We start from the raw sequence: 15,909 nt of genomic DNA, 5'->3' as shown, positions 1-15,909 counted from the left end.
ATCCAAGTATAATTATATAATAGTTGACATTTACATATTAACTTGCTACTACCACAATTTTTCTACATATAAAATGTAAAATTTTCATCTGCCTTCAACATGAATGTTCTGAGAATAAATGATAAATAAAAGTATCAACCCTGACCGTACCAGCTTAGACAGCTCTAAACCCTGTATGTGGCTTCCTTGTTTAATATATTACAAGAATCTGAGGAGTTTGAAAGGAAGACTGGACTAGCTTTTAACTATGTTCTTCTCCTTAAGGATAAAAACTGAAAAGGCTAAAATATAGCATGAAATATGGACAGCATTCTGCAGCAGAAAAAATTAGTTGAACATTTCTCTGTAGGAAGCACCGAAACTTAGGTGATTCAAAGAGCAATAATAACTTCAAAGACTTATTCTTTGGTGACAACTTAAAAATCCAAATACAGCCCCTATTTTTTTCTTTTAAAAAACTTAGACATAGTAAAGCAAAATAGCCCAATGTTTTAGAGCTATATCTTTTTTGTCTTTATATTCCTGGCATCTAGTGCACTGCCTAGTGCATCATGGGTACTAAATGAACGGTTGATGAATGAATGAATATTAGGAGCTCTAATTTTCAAAGCCCAAAGAGCTTAGAGTCAAAGTTCCTACCTTATCACTAACTAGAAGAATGATCTCAGTCCCTTCATATCACTAAGCCTTAGTTTCCTTACTTGTAAAGTCAAAGAGGTTGGACTAGATCAACACTTGTTTTAGAGATAAAAGAGTTGGGGGTTCAAACCCTCCCTCTAAAATTTACTATTGTGTGTAGACTGGGGGCAAGTGGTTGCCTGGTACCTAGTGCTTGATCTACTACAAATTTATGTACTCTAATCTCAATTGGACTTTCAATGCCTGGAGGTAATCATTCTACTCACCCCTAATCAATTCACTATCCTACTCCCCTTGGCAGCTGTTTCAAACCTTCTCATATTTTTATTAGCTTTTAAAATTTTTACTTTTTTCCAATTAGATGTAGAAACAAAAACATTTTTCCTCCCTCTTCTCCCCTCTCCTTGAAAAGTATTTGGTATAGGTCACACATGGGGAGTCATGAAAAATATATTTCCATGAGTCATGTTGCAACAGAAAACAATAAGAAAGACAAAAAAAATCCCAAGAAAAGTAAAGTTAAAAAAAAGTATATTTCAATCTTCATTCACACGCCATCAAATTTTTCTCTGGAAACAAAATAAAAATTTTCAACATGTCCTTCAGAATTGTCTTGGATCTTTGTATTCCTAAGAATACCGGTCACTTACAGTTTATCTTACAATATTGCTGTTACTATGTACCATGCTCTCCTGGTTTTGCTCACTTCACTTTGCATGAGTGAGTTCATGTAAGACTTTCCAAGTTTTTCTGAATCCATACTATTAATTATTACTTTTTGGAATAATACTATTCCATCACAATAACAGACTACAACTTTTTTAGCCATTCTCCAATTTATTGGGATCCCCTCAATATCCAATTCTTTGGCACCACAAAAAGAGCTACAATAAAAAAAATTTTTTTACAAATAGAGCTTTTTCCTTTTAAAAAAAAAATTTCTTTGGGATACACACTTAGTAGTGGAATTGCTAAGTCAAAAGGTATGCAGTTTTATGGGCCATTGAGTTAGAGGTCCAAATTGCTCTCCAAAATGGTTGGATTTATAAAATTATTTAATCCCAAAGAATGAGTGGGTCAAAAAAAATCATAGGAACATCAATAATTTCATTAGAGACAATAACAATGGAACAACATATAAATTTTTGGAGGCAGTCAAAGTAGCACTTGGGGGTAGGGCATGTATCTGTATATATATATATGTGTGTGTGTGTGTGTGTACATATGAAACACATACATATATATGAAAGATTATATATTGTATATGTGTGTATAAAAACTTTTTCATCAATAAAAGAGAGTAGATCAATAAATTGGACATGCAACTAAAAGAACTAGAAAATCAACAAATTAAAACCTCTCTAGTTAAACACTAAAATTCAAATCCAAATGCAAAAGAGACCCAGAAAATTTAAAGTAAAAAAACAAATAAATAAACTAGATGGTTATTTGAAGAAAAAAACAACAAAATATATCTGCCATTAGCTAATTTTATTTTTAAAAAAGAGAAGAAAACCAAATTCTCAGTCTCAAAAAAATGAAAAAGGTAAATTTATAACCAAAAAAAGAATAAAAGTAATTCTTACAGACTATTTTCTCAAATATAAGCCAACAAAACTAACCATATAAATAAAATAGATGAACTCTTACAAAAATATAAATTGTCCATATTAACAAAGCATAAAATAAAATAGTTAACTAACCATATCTTAAAATAAAAGAAATTTAACAAGTTACAAATGAGTTTCCAAAGTTAAAAACAAAACAAGACAAAAATACAATGACCAGAGAATTTATAAGTGCATTCTACCAAAAAATTTAAAAAACAATTAATTCTAATACTATAGATATAAACTGTTTGAAAAAATAGGCAAATAAGAGATCTTATGAAATTCTTTATATGACATAATATGGTTTTGCTACCTAAACCAGGGTCAAAATAAAGATCAATTTCTCTGATGAATATAGATTTAAAAATTTTAATAAAATATCATAAAGGAGACTACAATAATATATTACAAAGATTAAACTATGACCAGGCTGGATTTATAACAAAAAACGAGGCTGGTTCATATTAGGAAAACTAAAAGCATAACTTACCATAACATATTGTAATAAAGTGAGCAAAAATCATATAATTATTTCAATAGGTGCAAGAAAGGCTTATGACAAAATGGAATACCCATTCCTGTTTTTCAAAAACATCACAGGGCAAAGAGATAGATATTGAGCAATACCTTATATATAAACATCTAAATATCTAAAAGCAAAAGCAAAAATTATATTTAAGTGAGATATTAGAAGATTTTCCAGTAAAAAAAGCGGTGCAACAAACATGTTCCTTATCACCAAAAATAATAGTGTCTGCAAAACTATGGGATTTTGATCATCATAAAGCTAATTTATGGGGAAAAATATATCAGTACAATAAACATATCATCAAAATTAATTCTTTTCACACTGCTAAATTATACTAGTAGGAAATATATCAAGAAAAAGATGTCACAAGCAAAAATTTGAAGTTATGAAATTTTCAGTTAACTGAGTATAGCAAAAAAGAATTTATACATGGAGGAGGAATCTTTCTGGATTAGTTCCCAGACTAATCAAAGTTTTATGTAAATATTACATTCTACTTCCAGAAACGGAAATATTTAAGCAAGATTTAACTTAAAATCATATTATTTAAATAGAGGCTGTATAATACAGAGCTGTGCTGGATATCAGTTTCAGAATACTTAGATTCAAATCCTTCTCTATAAGCCTCAGGCAATTTTCTAAAACTCCTCTACTAGATTATAGAGAAGTTGAAATCTTTATTGGGGGAAGGAGTTCCTATACTAATAAAAATCACAGATCTTTGAGGTACTGATATAGTATATTTAAACAGATATGAAATGCAAATCAAATAGCAATGATCTACAAAAATTAAAGCATCTCCATCTTAAGGCAGGGCTTTTTAACTTGGAGTCTGTGAACTTTTTTTAATAACTTTCTTTCAATATAATTGGTCTTCTTTGCGACCCTACAAAATTTATTCTGATGAGGGTTTCAAAGGCTTCACCAAACTACCAAAGTGATTCATGACACACACACAACATTAAAGATCTTTGATCTTGGTTGGGGGTCGGGGTCGGGGTGGGGGGGAAGAGAATCATTTCCTTATGCATGTATGCTTCCTACCCATGAACAATTTCATAGAATAAGGAGTATAACAGTTGTCAACATTCATCATGTACTCACTCTTAAATGCAATATCTCATTTGTATCTTACTTTTAAGTGAGGGCAATAAGCCTAATAAAAATATTATTTTTATCACATTAAATGTGATACAGATGGCTTACCTGTTATTCAACTGAATTGTAGAGCTGTGTACCAACTTTATCTTTCCTCCTGGTATTAAACCTAAAACAAAGACAAGTTATCCTATTTGTACTGGTAGTAACTAAAGAACTTGAAATAAAAATAAACTCACTTGTTAATACTTAAATGTCTTATGTTAGGAAATGATGGAATCAATATAATTAAAATGCTAGTAGAGCCATACTTACAAGGAGGCTAAATGACAATTATTAAAGTGATAACTACTAAACATGTAGAATTAATGTGTACTTTATTCAAGTATTCCTTGCTGAAATTGCATATTACAAATCTATCCACATATGTACATATATATTGCATACTATATTTTGCTGATATGCAATATAAAAAGATGTGTGATGTGATATCTAAATTTTGATTTTCTAAATAATACTCTTTAGGAAAACATTTTCTGGGGCAATGAAGGAGACCAGATCTGTTTGCAGTCTCTTTATTTTTTCCCTAACACTTTGTACAAAGATTCTTAATAAATGATCATGGAAGAAAATGGGATATTAACTTGGAAATATTAACCAAGGAATTTCCCCCTTTGTTGAAAGTACACTGTTTTTACCTCTATTAGAAATTTTCTTTTATCAACATTATGTGAAGAAATAGTCTACAATGATGATTTTTCCCTATAAAGAGTATTCACTATTCTTCATTTAGGGAGAGGTAGAACATGCCTTTATAGAATACTATCCTCATCACAAATGAGAATCAATCATACTTCAGATAGTCTATCAGTTCCTAGAGCATCTAAAAGCTGTGCTTTTTCATGCCACATCTCTGCTCTAACCTGAAGAATTCACCAAGAGTGAAAATTCTTTATGCTTTAATAAAGTTAAAGTTTCTCTGAATCTTGTTATATTTCATTAAATTAAATTAGTGATGAAACATTCCTGAAGTATACTTTATTGAATATAGAGCTATTTTCAGAAATTAGGGAAACGTGTCATTATTAAATTCATTATTAAAAATAAAATTTAAATGATAAAAGAAGGTTCAGCCTACAATTGAAAAAATTGTTTTGGCTACAATATACCCCAAATGATTGGTCATCTAGCCTGTGCTCCAAGACCTCCAATGAGGGAGAACCTTTTATCCCCTGAGGCCAGTCCATTCTACTTTTGGAGAGCTATAACTGTCATGAAATGTTTCCTCATGTAAAGTCCAAATTTGTGCCTTCGCCACTTTCATATCTATTACGTCTGATTCTGTACTCTGAGACCAAACAGAACAGCTCTAATTCATCTTTGCATGATGACAGATTATCAAATCCTTGAAGGTAACTATTAGAGTCCTCCTACCCAAACCAAGTCTTCTTCCAACCAGACATCCCCAGTTCTTCTGGTTGATCCTTCTATAGCATGAAAGTGAGATCCTTCATCATTCTTGTTTCTCTCCCTTAGTTTTCCTTTGTCTTAACTATTTACATCATAAAATGTGGGAAATGTGGCACCCATAACTGAATACAACATTCTAGATGTGGTCTGATAAAGGAAACCATACTAGCAGTATGAACTGACAAAATATCAAGGAAGGGCAACTTGCCCTAATAAAAGGAAACCAACCTGGCTTATATAAAGCTTATATTGCTCCTATTATAAGCTCCAAGTTTCCTACCATAGCTACATCTCTGATAAAAATGTTAAACTGCATACAATCAAGCATAGAATGCTGGAACAATCCACTGGAGAAGCTTAATCAGTTCATTTTGTGGCTATTCTTTGGGTCTGGCCATTCCATCAGTTGTGAATCTATCTAATTAAACATACTGTCTAGCTCACAATTCTCTATCATTTCCATAAGAATAGAGCATTCTCCTGATTTACAAGTTTAGTAACTTTGTAAAAAAAATTATCAGAGTAGCATGACCTCCACTTTATGAAGCCATATTCATCTTCTATGATAACCACTTCCTTTTTGAAGTGTTCATTAACCATTCTTTTAATAACATATTCTAGACTTTTTCCAGTAATCAACTTATAGGGTATAGACTTTATTCTCTTCCTGATCTTAAAAACAGGATTTGTTCTTCTCTAATCCTGTAGAACCTCTCACATTCTCCATTACCTTTCAAAGATTCTGATGGGAGTATGTCAATCACATCAATTAATATTTTCAGCAACCTAGGATGAAGTTCATCTGAGTCTGGTGATTTAACTATGATCATCCAAGATAACTAAGCAATTCCTTCTACTATCTCCTTACCTATCTTGGGGATCAACTATCACTATATTTGTTCTGTCCTTTCCAGTAAAAAGACCATCCTCTGTGACAGAGAAAACAGAAGCAAAATAAGATGAGGAAGTCTATCTTCTCCCCATCACCAATGATTCTTGCTCTGTCTCCCCTAAGCACTGGCCCAATACCTCCTTTGGTTCTCTTCCTTTACTCAATATGGCCAACAACCACCAAAAAAAATGCTTATTGCTATTACTAGCTTTCTCTATCATCTTGTTCTATATTTCTGCACTACTGATACCACTTGCTTCTAAACTTCTTGATTTCAGAGGTTAGTAATGATAAAAAAAATACCATCTATTTCCCTGATGTCTTTAGTTTCCAGACCAAGACACTGTGATCTTTATCAGTACTTTCTAGATAGTACTTTTTTCAGTGTCTGGCAGACCTAAGTCACTACTATTAAACTACCATTTATTGATAATTAGATGCTTACATGTAGTAAATAAGATTAAATTAGGAAAGTATAAGATTTAAGAAAATATGAATTATAGGTATTATTCTTTGCTGAAAATATAATTGAATTCTCCAATATTTCTGGTTCATGTTGGAACTTCAATTCATTAAGTAAAGAACAGGCAAAGAAATGGAAGCCAGATAATACTGATCAAAATCAATTCTAGCCAACATAATAACTTTTAGCCTTAGTATGCCTTAGTTTACTGTTACTTTCTTGCTTTAGAGTTAAGACTTTAAATAAGTTCAATTTTACTTTGTTTAGAATAGTCCAGATTTAATCCATCTTTTTTTTTGGTAGAACTCTAGCTTAAACTACTCTAGCTTAATGAGATGCCTGAATAAATGGCATTTTCACCATGCTGGAAATTGCAGGGAAGGAGAGAAAAAGCTACTGTTGTTCAGAATTTTACTTTGCAAAAACTCTTATATTTGATCTAACATTTAATAACCTTGACTTTTTGACTAGGGAAATTGAAAATAGTAAACATAATCAAAATTTGTTCTAAAATAAAATGTAAATAAAAATAAAGTACTTTTTGATTAAAAGCACAAGATTCTAGATAATACCCTTTCTTATTCTCTCCTCAACTAAGGGGGAAATGTCATTTCTTTTTCTAAAAGAAAGTGCTGGAAAGTATAGATTTCCCTTACCTTGGAAAATACTCCTAAATAATGTTTTTACAATTATAGGGATTAATAAGATCTGTTATTGCTCTGTCAACTAAAATACATATTCATAATAATAACTATCATTTATGATAGATGAGCATTATTATTAACCCTATTTTTATGAAGAAACTGAAAAATACTAAATGATGATGTTAGATTTTGAACTCAGTTCTTCCTGGCTCCAAGTCTAGCAGTCTATTACTGTGCAACCCAGGTGCCTCATTCTTTGGTCTCATGAGCTTAACAAAAGTATTACTCAATTAATATGCTTATAGTAATTCAACTTGGTAAAATACTTTTAAACTTTCTAATTAGCTAGCTCAAATGTATTACAATGGCATGTTCCCCTAAAATATATTATTTAAGGAAACTAAAAACTCAAAAATTTGTCATTTCTCTTGTAGGATAATTTTAAGCATTAACCAACATAATTGTTCCTTTTATATTTCATAATTACCTAGATCACTTTGGGAACCGGCAAAATCCGATTTTGGTAGTTCAACCACAACCTAAAACAAGAAAGTTAACAATCAATAACAATTACAAAATAATCTAAATAAAACTTGACCATGCCAATTTGATTTGGCTGACATTTGACAATGACATAAACACTGTAGGAAAAAAAAATTACTAAACTCAGTAGAACATTCTTGAGTTAACATACATAAAGTGCTTTGCAAATATAAAGGTGTTACATAAGTGCTAGTATTACACTTTCTGCCTTATTGTTCCCTTCATTCTCTACTGTCTTTCTCTCAGTAGGTTCATTCATTTCATGGCTTCAAATATCACTTCTACTCAGATGATTCCCTAATCCCTGATTCCAGAGAACTTCCAACTTTAGAATGCATATTTCTAATTGGAAATGCCAGAGACACCTGACACAATAACTAAACACCTAAAACAAAATTCATGATTTCCTCCTCATTCCTCTGCCATATTTTCTTGTTTCTGTTATTAATCTCATTATATTCATTATCACCAATTTCAAAACTTCAGAGTTCAGAGAAAGAAACTGTATTAGTGTCACTGACTGAAGGGAACCCTCCCTCCCCCAGGACCACATACTGAGGTCGTCCTACCTATGTCCCCAGACTGATAGATTTATGTCACATGACTGGACATCACATGAGAACACTCCAAACACAGATCATAGGGGACAGTGACCTAGGGACACACCCCTGAACCAAAGGTAATGGTCCAGGTCTGAGGGTAAAGGAGAAGATAAAAGAGGGGGTTCCAGGAAGTACTCCCTTTCTATTCTCTTGGACAATGGCCTTGCAGGATGCTGGCTGAGAGCCATGAGGTGGAGTGCCATGTGGCTAGATTAGAATGAGATTAGAAAAGGCTTAAATCTCTATCTCTATGCTCTCTATTTCAAGTAAATAATAATAAACTCTATGGAAACTAAGAACCAAGAGTTTTAAATTTAGCTTTAACATCACTGATTCACATGACCTTTGATAATCTATTTTGCTTCTTACAATTCCAGGTATCAATACTTTAATGTGGTGGTCAATAGTAGTAGTAATAGCAGTAGAAGGAAAAGGAGGAAGAAGAGAAGAAAGAGAAGGAGGAGTAAATAGTATTTGAAAAGGAAATGCCTAGAGAATGTTGCATAAAATGTCCTATGTAAAAGAAAAGACCTAAAAGAACCAATAGAGTTATTATGTTTTCAAGATGTAGGTATTAAAAGGCCAGCACTGGAAGGTGGAAGGGAAGAGAGGGAGGGAGATAAGTTCAATCATAGAACTTGAGAAAACTTGTGTGGAAATTTGTTGTTATATGTAATTGGTAAAATAAATAAATAAATAAAAATGTTTAAAAGAGGTGGGTTTTAAAATATAGAGTAGGGAATTACTCATTTCAATGGTATAAAATTCTTTATTTTTATTGATTTTTTTATTTTATAAATTGATAAGAGATTAATTTTTTCAGATAGTTTACTCACCCATATATTAAGAGTTCCATTTTCATCCAATGAAGCAATGTGGAATGATAAACCAGCTATTTCTAGTTAAAACCAAAAAAGAAATAAGAATTATCAATAATTTATGAAGAAAAATGAATTTAATATGCTTAATTGGGAATTGTAAATTACATACCTTCTTGATTAGAAAAAGGTGAAAGCACAAAGTTCTGTTTTTTGTAGACAGATGTTGAAACAGGTTCAATTGACTGGACAGGACTTCTATGGTTTACTACAGTAAGAACACCATCTATTGTTTTAAAAACAAAAAAATTACACTTTTTTTGAACCTTCATACTTGTACTCATATTATATCGTAGAAATAGAAAGTAATTTATTCCTAACATCTGTAAATAAGGTCAAAATTTATATGATAAAAACCTTAAAATGGTAACATCTGATGCCCTGGTTTTACTTTTCTCCTTTTCCTTTCTTGATATTTATACTTATTGAGCAAAACAATTTTAAACTATCTGCTTCTCTAGTATCCCTCAAATCCTTGTTATATCAACAGTCATGTAATATCCCCAACTGTGGATTATCCCCATAACTCACTTCATCTACTGCTATTCATATGCTGCTGAACTAGCCTGATATGAGTCCTACAATCATGTTTACTGGAACCATTGCAAATATGTTATCGAATCTCAACTTGGACTTCAAATTCATGATGCAAATCTTTCTCTTCTTTTCTAACCACTCCCTTGTACTATCCATGATAACTTTTCCAAAACTTTTCTTCTCGCAGTCTTCTCATACTCTGACTCTTCTCCTTAACTTCCAAATTCAGTAGCCTTTTTTCTGTTCTTAGCCTTTTTGTCCTTCCAGTAGTGTTTTATAATATGAACTACCCTTTCCTTTGGGAAACTCTCACTTCTCTGAGTTTTCATGATACTGCTCCTTGATTCTCTTTTGACTTCTCTGGTTGTTTGCTCTCAGGCTCTTTTGCTGTGTTATCATCTATATTCTACTCATAAATATGAGCATACCACAGTGTTCTCTCCTGGGTTCTCTCTCCAATCTCATGGATATCATCAGCCTCTACAGGTCTTCTTGAAGCAGATGACTCCCAGCTTTATTTATCTAATCCTAGTCTCTCTCCTTAACTCCACATTTATATCACCAATAGTAATTGTAGAGACTTTCAAGTAGAAGTTCCATGGGTACCTCAAATCTAACACATTTAAAACAGAACTCATTATCATGCCCTCAAAATCCACACCTGTTCTTAACTTCCATATTTTCCTCCACTAGCGTAAGGACTCTTTAAGAGAAATACATATATATATATGAGAAATATATTTATTTTTAATATTCTCTTCTTTTTAAAGTGAGTTCTAAACTCTTTCCTTGCCTTCTATCCCCTTCCACCCACTGAGAAGGCAAAAAAAATATCAGTTATATGTGTGAAATCATGCAAAACACATTTCCATATTAGCCATATCACAAAAAAAAAAATAAAGTGAGAAAATTATTTTCAGTTTGCACTCAGAGTTCATCAGTTCTCCTTCTGGAGGTGGAGATCATTTTTCATCACATACCTCAAGTTCTCTTGCCTGAACTACTGCAATAGAGATTACCCAGACCAAGTCTCTCCCTACTACAATTTATTCTCCACATAACTGCCAAAATTATTTTCCTAAAGGACGATTCTGAATGCCATCACGCTGTTTTAAAGACTCCAGGGGCTATCTGTTGCCTCTAGAATAAAAATACAAACTCCTATGTTTGGAATTTAAAGTCTTTCACAAGTGGATCCAGATTCCCTTTCCTGTCTAAGTATACATTATTCCCATTGAACTCTTTAGAATCCAGGTAAATTTGGCTACTGGGTATTCCTTATACTTCATGACATTCCACCTGCTATCTCAATGCCTTTTCAAGATTGTCCGCTATGGGGGCAGAGTCAAGATGGTGGCTTAGAGGCAGGAAAAGTTCAGACCTCTGAAAACCCTTCTTTACCGATCACAAACTGAATTCTCCTAGGGGACTAAAATTCAAACTTAACAACAGGACAGAGGCGGGAACCCTCCTTCTGGACTCAAATCAAAAGGTATGCCCACCAAAAACTGGAATCTGAGAACACTCAGATCTAAGGGGAAGGCAGAGGGAAAGTCCCAGGACCCCTCCCCCAACCCAGAGGGCTGAGCCCCCAGCAACAGCAGGAACCTCTGGGCAGTCAAAGGTGCTGGTTTGGAGGGTCTACCTTGTGAGCAGCTGGGTGCTGGGCTCGGAGCTTCCAGTACGGACAGTGGGGAGGAAGCCAGGGAGAGCCTGGGCAGTGGCTGGGTCTTTACATATGGCTCCAGTATCACTGTGAGGTTTTTGCCTCGGGGCACATCCAGACCAATCCAGTTGAACCTAATCTGGTCAAGACTCCTCAGAGCACAGGGAGGCCAGAACCCCTCCACCTACCAGAGTACAGGGCCTCCGGCAAGGACAGGAACCTCAGGGCGGGCAAAGGCACTGGGGAACCTTGCAGACAGTGGAGAAGCAGCTGGAGAGAACTAGAGAGAGCCTAGGCATCCCAGCCTTCCAGGAGTCTTCGGCCTCAGAGTACATATAGCCCAACCCAGTTGAACTGAATCCAATCAAAAGTTTCCAGAGGACAGGGAAGCTAACATTCCTCCCCTAGAGATTGTACCAAGAGATCTGACAAAGCTCCAAGAAGGGAGACTGACAGCCCAAAAACAAAAAAAAAATGAGAGGAGCTAAAGCACAGACAAATACAGGGAGCAAAAAAGGGGTAAACTCGGGCAAATAGCAGAAAAAGAAGAAAGAAATTACAATAGACAGCTTCTGCACAGGTAATGAGCAAAGAGTGAAAAAAACAGAGGGGAAGGGATCAGCAAACGAAAAATCAGAAATCCCAGTGAATTGGATACAGACTTTAGAAGAACTCAAAATGCAATTAAAAACACAATTAAGAGAGGCTGAAGACAATTGGGAAAAGAACTTAAAAACTAACATAAGTCATCTAGAAACAGAGGAACTTGAACTAACAAGAAAATAGTGTCTTGAAAGCCAAAATCAACCAGCTGAAAAATGAGGCAAAGGAGATGAAAGATGAGGCAAAGCAGATGAAAGATGAAGTGAAGAAGATGAAAGATGAGGAAAAGGAAATGAAAGACGAGGAAAAGAGGATGAAAGATGACCTCCAAAGAAAATCAGACCAAAAGGAAAAGGATGAACAAAAAGTCAAGGATGAAATCCAGTCTTTAAGAACCAGAATACAACTAGAATCAAGTGACCTCACAAGGCAGCAGGACACTATAAAACAAAACCAAAAGAATAAAAAAATTGAGGAAAATATGAAGCATCTCATTCACAAAACAGAGGATTTAGAAAATCGTTCAAGGAGAGACATTTTAGGAATCATTAGTCTACCAGAAGACCATGACAAAAGAAAAAGCCCGGACATTATATTACAGAAAATTATTAAAGAAAACTGCCCCGATATCCTAGAACAAGAGGGAAAAGTGGAGATTGAAAGAATCCACAGATCACCTCCTGTACTTAATCCCCAACTGACAACACCCAGGAATGTTATAGCCAAATTCAAGAACTATCAGACCAAAGAAAAGATATTACAAGCTGCCAAGAAGAAGTCATTCAGATACCACGGAACCACAGTGAGGATAACCCAGGATCTGGCTTCATCCACACTGAAAAAAGAAAGGCATGGAATATGATATTCCAGAAAGCAAGGGAACTAGGTCTACAACCAAGATTCAACTACCCAGCAAAACTGACTATATTCTTACAGGGGAAAGTATGGTCATTAAACAAAATAGAAGAATTTCAAGAATTCGAAAAGAAAAGACCAGACCTGAACAGATAATTTGATGATCAAGCACAGAACTCAAGAGAATCATCAAAAGGTAATTATAAAAGAGGAAAAAAAGAAAAACAAAACAAAAAAAATTTTTAAGAGATTCAATAAGTTAAAATGATATGTATCCCTATAAGAAAAGAGGTCACTGGTAACTATTAAAAACTGTTGTTATTACCTAGGCAGCAAAAAGAAGTACACTTAGAGGTAAGTGACAAACTGTATAGGATGAAAGGACAAGACATAAATAGGTATATAGATATATGAATGCATAAATACATACACATGAGTGGTGAGGGAAGCAGTACAAGGGAGGGAGGGGGGTTAATTTTAGAAAGACTACAGGGAAAATAAGGGGGGGGATAAAAAGGAAGGGGGTAGAAAGGGAAGTAAAATAAGGGTGGGAACAAGGGGGAACAAGGGAACAAGCTTTTAAACAAAACTGTTTAAAAGCAAACATTGGTGTAGAAGGAAATAGTGAAAGAAGAAAAGGCAGGAACGGGAGCAGAAATCTAAATGCTGGGAAATACACAGCTAGTAATCATAACTCTGAATGTGAATGGAATGAACTCACCCATAAAACACAAGCGAATACCAGAGTGGATTAGAATCCAAAACCCTACCATATGCTGTCTACAAGAAACACACATGAGGAAAGTAGATACACATAGGGTGAAAGTAAGAGGGTTGAACCAAATCTATTGGGCATCAACTGACAAAAAGAAGGCAGGAGTAGCAATCATGATATCCGACAAAGCCAAAGTAAAAATAAATTTGAGTTAGTAGAAATGTGGAGAAAAATAAATAGGGACAAAAAGGAATAAAACTTCTTTTCTGCAGCGCATGGTACATTCACAAAAACTGACCATGTATTAGGGCATAAAAACATTGAAAACAAGTGCAAAAGAGCAGAAATAATAAATGCAACTTTCTCATATAACAATGCAATGAAAATAATAATTAGTAAGGGAACATGGAGAGGTAAATCAAAAATTAATTGGAAATTAAACAATACGATTCTCCAAAAACAGTTAGTTAAAGAACAAATCATAGAAACAATTAATAACTTCATTGAAGAAAATGACAATGATGAGACATCCTTTCAAAACCTATAGGATGCAGGCAAAGCAGTACTCAGGGGGAAATTTATATCCTTGAGTTCATATATTAACAAAGTAAGAAGGGAAGAGGTCAATGAATTGGGTATGCAAATTAAAAAATTAGAAAGCAAACAAATTAAAAATCCTCAGATGAAGACTAAATTAGAGATCCTAAAACTCAGAGGAGAAATTAATAAAACAGAAAGTCAAAGAACTATTGATTTAATAAATAAGACTAGAAGCTGGTACTTTGAAAAAACAAATAAAATAGACAAAGTACTAGTCAGTCTAATTAAAAAAAGGAAAGAAATAAACCAAATTGACAGTATCCAAGATGAAAAGGGAGACCTCACCTCTAATGAAGAGGAAATTAAGGCAATCATTAAAAACTACTATGCCCAATTATATGGCAACAACTATGGCAATCTAGATGATATGGATGAATACTTACAAAAATACAAATTACCTAGACTAAAAGAGGAAGAAATAAATTACCTAAACAGCCCCATATCAGAAAAAGATATTGAACAAGCCATCAAAGTACTCCCTAAGAAAAAATCCCCAGGTCCAGATGGACTCACAAATGAATTCTATCAAACATTCAAAGAACAGCTAATCCTAATATTAAACAAACTATTTGACAGAATAACCCAAGAAGGAGTTCTACCAAATTCATTTTACGACACAAACATGGTACTGATCCCAAAGCCAGGCAGGTCAAAAACAGAGAAAGAAAGCTATAGACCAATCTCCCTAATGAATATAGATGCAAAAATCTTAAATATGATACTAGCAAAAAGACTCCAGCAAGTCATCACAAGGGTCATCCACTATGACCAGGCAGGATTCATACCAGGAATGCAAGGATGGTTCAATATTAGGAAAACCATCCACATAATTGACCATATTAATAAGTAAACTGACAAAAATCATGATTATCTCAATAGATGCAGAAAAAGCCTTTGATAAAATACAACACCCATTCCTATTGAAAGCACTAGAAAGTATAGGAATAGAAGGGCCTTTCCTAAAAATAATAAACTGTATATATCTAAAACCATCAGCAAACATCATCTGCAAAGGGGATAAACTAGAAGCCTTCCCCAATAAGATCCGGAGTAAAACAAGGATGCCCATTATCACCTCTATTATTTAACATTGTACTAGAAACACTAGCAGTAGCAATTAGAGAAGAAAAAGAAATTGAAGGTATTAAAATTGGCAATGAGGAGACCAAGCTATCACTCTTTGCGGATGATATGATGATTTACTTAAGGAATCCTAGAAAATCAAACAAAAAGTTACTCAAAATAATCAACAACTTTAGCAAAGTTGCAGGATACAAAATAAACCCACATAAGTCATCAGCATTTCTATATATCTCTAACCCATTTCAGCAGCAAGAAATAGAAAGAGAAATCCCATTTAAAATCACCCTAGACAATATAACATACTTAGGAATCTATCTCCCGAGACAAACACAGGAACTATATGAACACAACTATAAAACACTTTCCACACAGTTAAAACTAGATCTAAACAATTGGAAGAACATTGATTGCTCATGGGTGATACGAGGTAACATAATAAAAATGACAATCCTACCCAAATTAATTTACTTATTTAGTGCCAT

The 15,909-nt window shown here is 33.8% G+C and overlaps 1 protein-coding gene across 8 annotated transcripts in view; it reads right to left on the bottom strand.

The window, feature by feature from the left end:
• DYNC2I1 (dynein 2 intermediate chain 1) overlaps positions 1–15,909 on the bottom strand; it is a 122,962-nt gene that overhangs the window by 15,518 nt on the left and 91,535 nt on the right. For all 8 annotated transcript variants that reach the window (XM_056799983.1, XM_056799984.1, XM_056799982.1 and 5 more), the window contains 4 exons: positions 9,481–9,594; positions 9,327–9,388; positions 7,833–7,884; positions 3,985–4,045 (listed from right to left, as the gene is read on the bottom strand). In XM_056799983.1, coding sequence (XP_056655961.1) covers positions 3,985–4,045; positions 7,833–7,884; positions 9,327–9,388; positions 9,481–9,594 — 289 coding nt within the window. The remainder of the gene's footprint in view (positions 1–3,984; positions 4,046–7,832; positions 7,885–9,326; positions 9,389–9,480; positions 9,595–15,909) is intronic.

Source organism: Monodelphis domestica, chromosome 5 (genome assembly GCF_027887165.1).
Source record: "Monodelphis domestica isolate mMonDom1 chromosome 5, mMonDom1.pri, whole genome shotgun sequence".
Classification (NCBI taxonomy): domain Eukaryota; kingdom Metazoa; phylum Chordata; class Mammalia; order Didelphimorphia; family Didelphidae; genus Monodelphis; species Monodelphis domestica.
The sequence above is the reverse complement of the archived record's forward strand: the minus strand, read 5'-3'. Positions and strand labels throughout refer to the sequence as shown.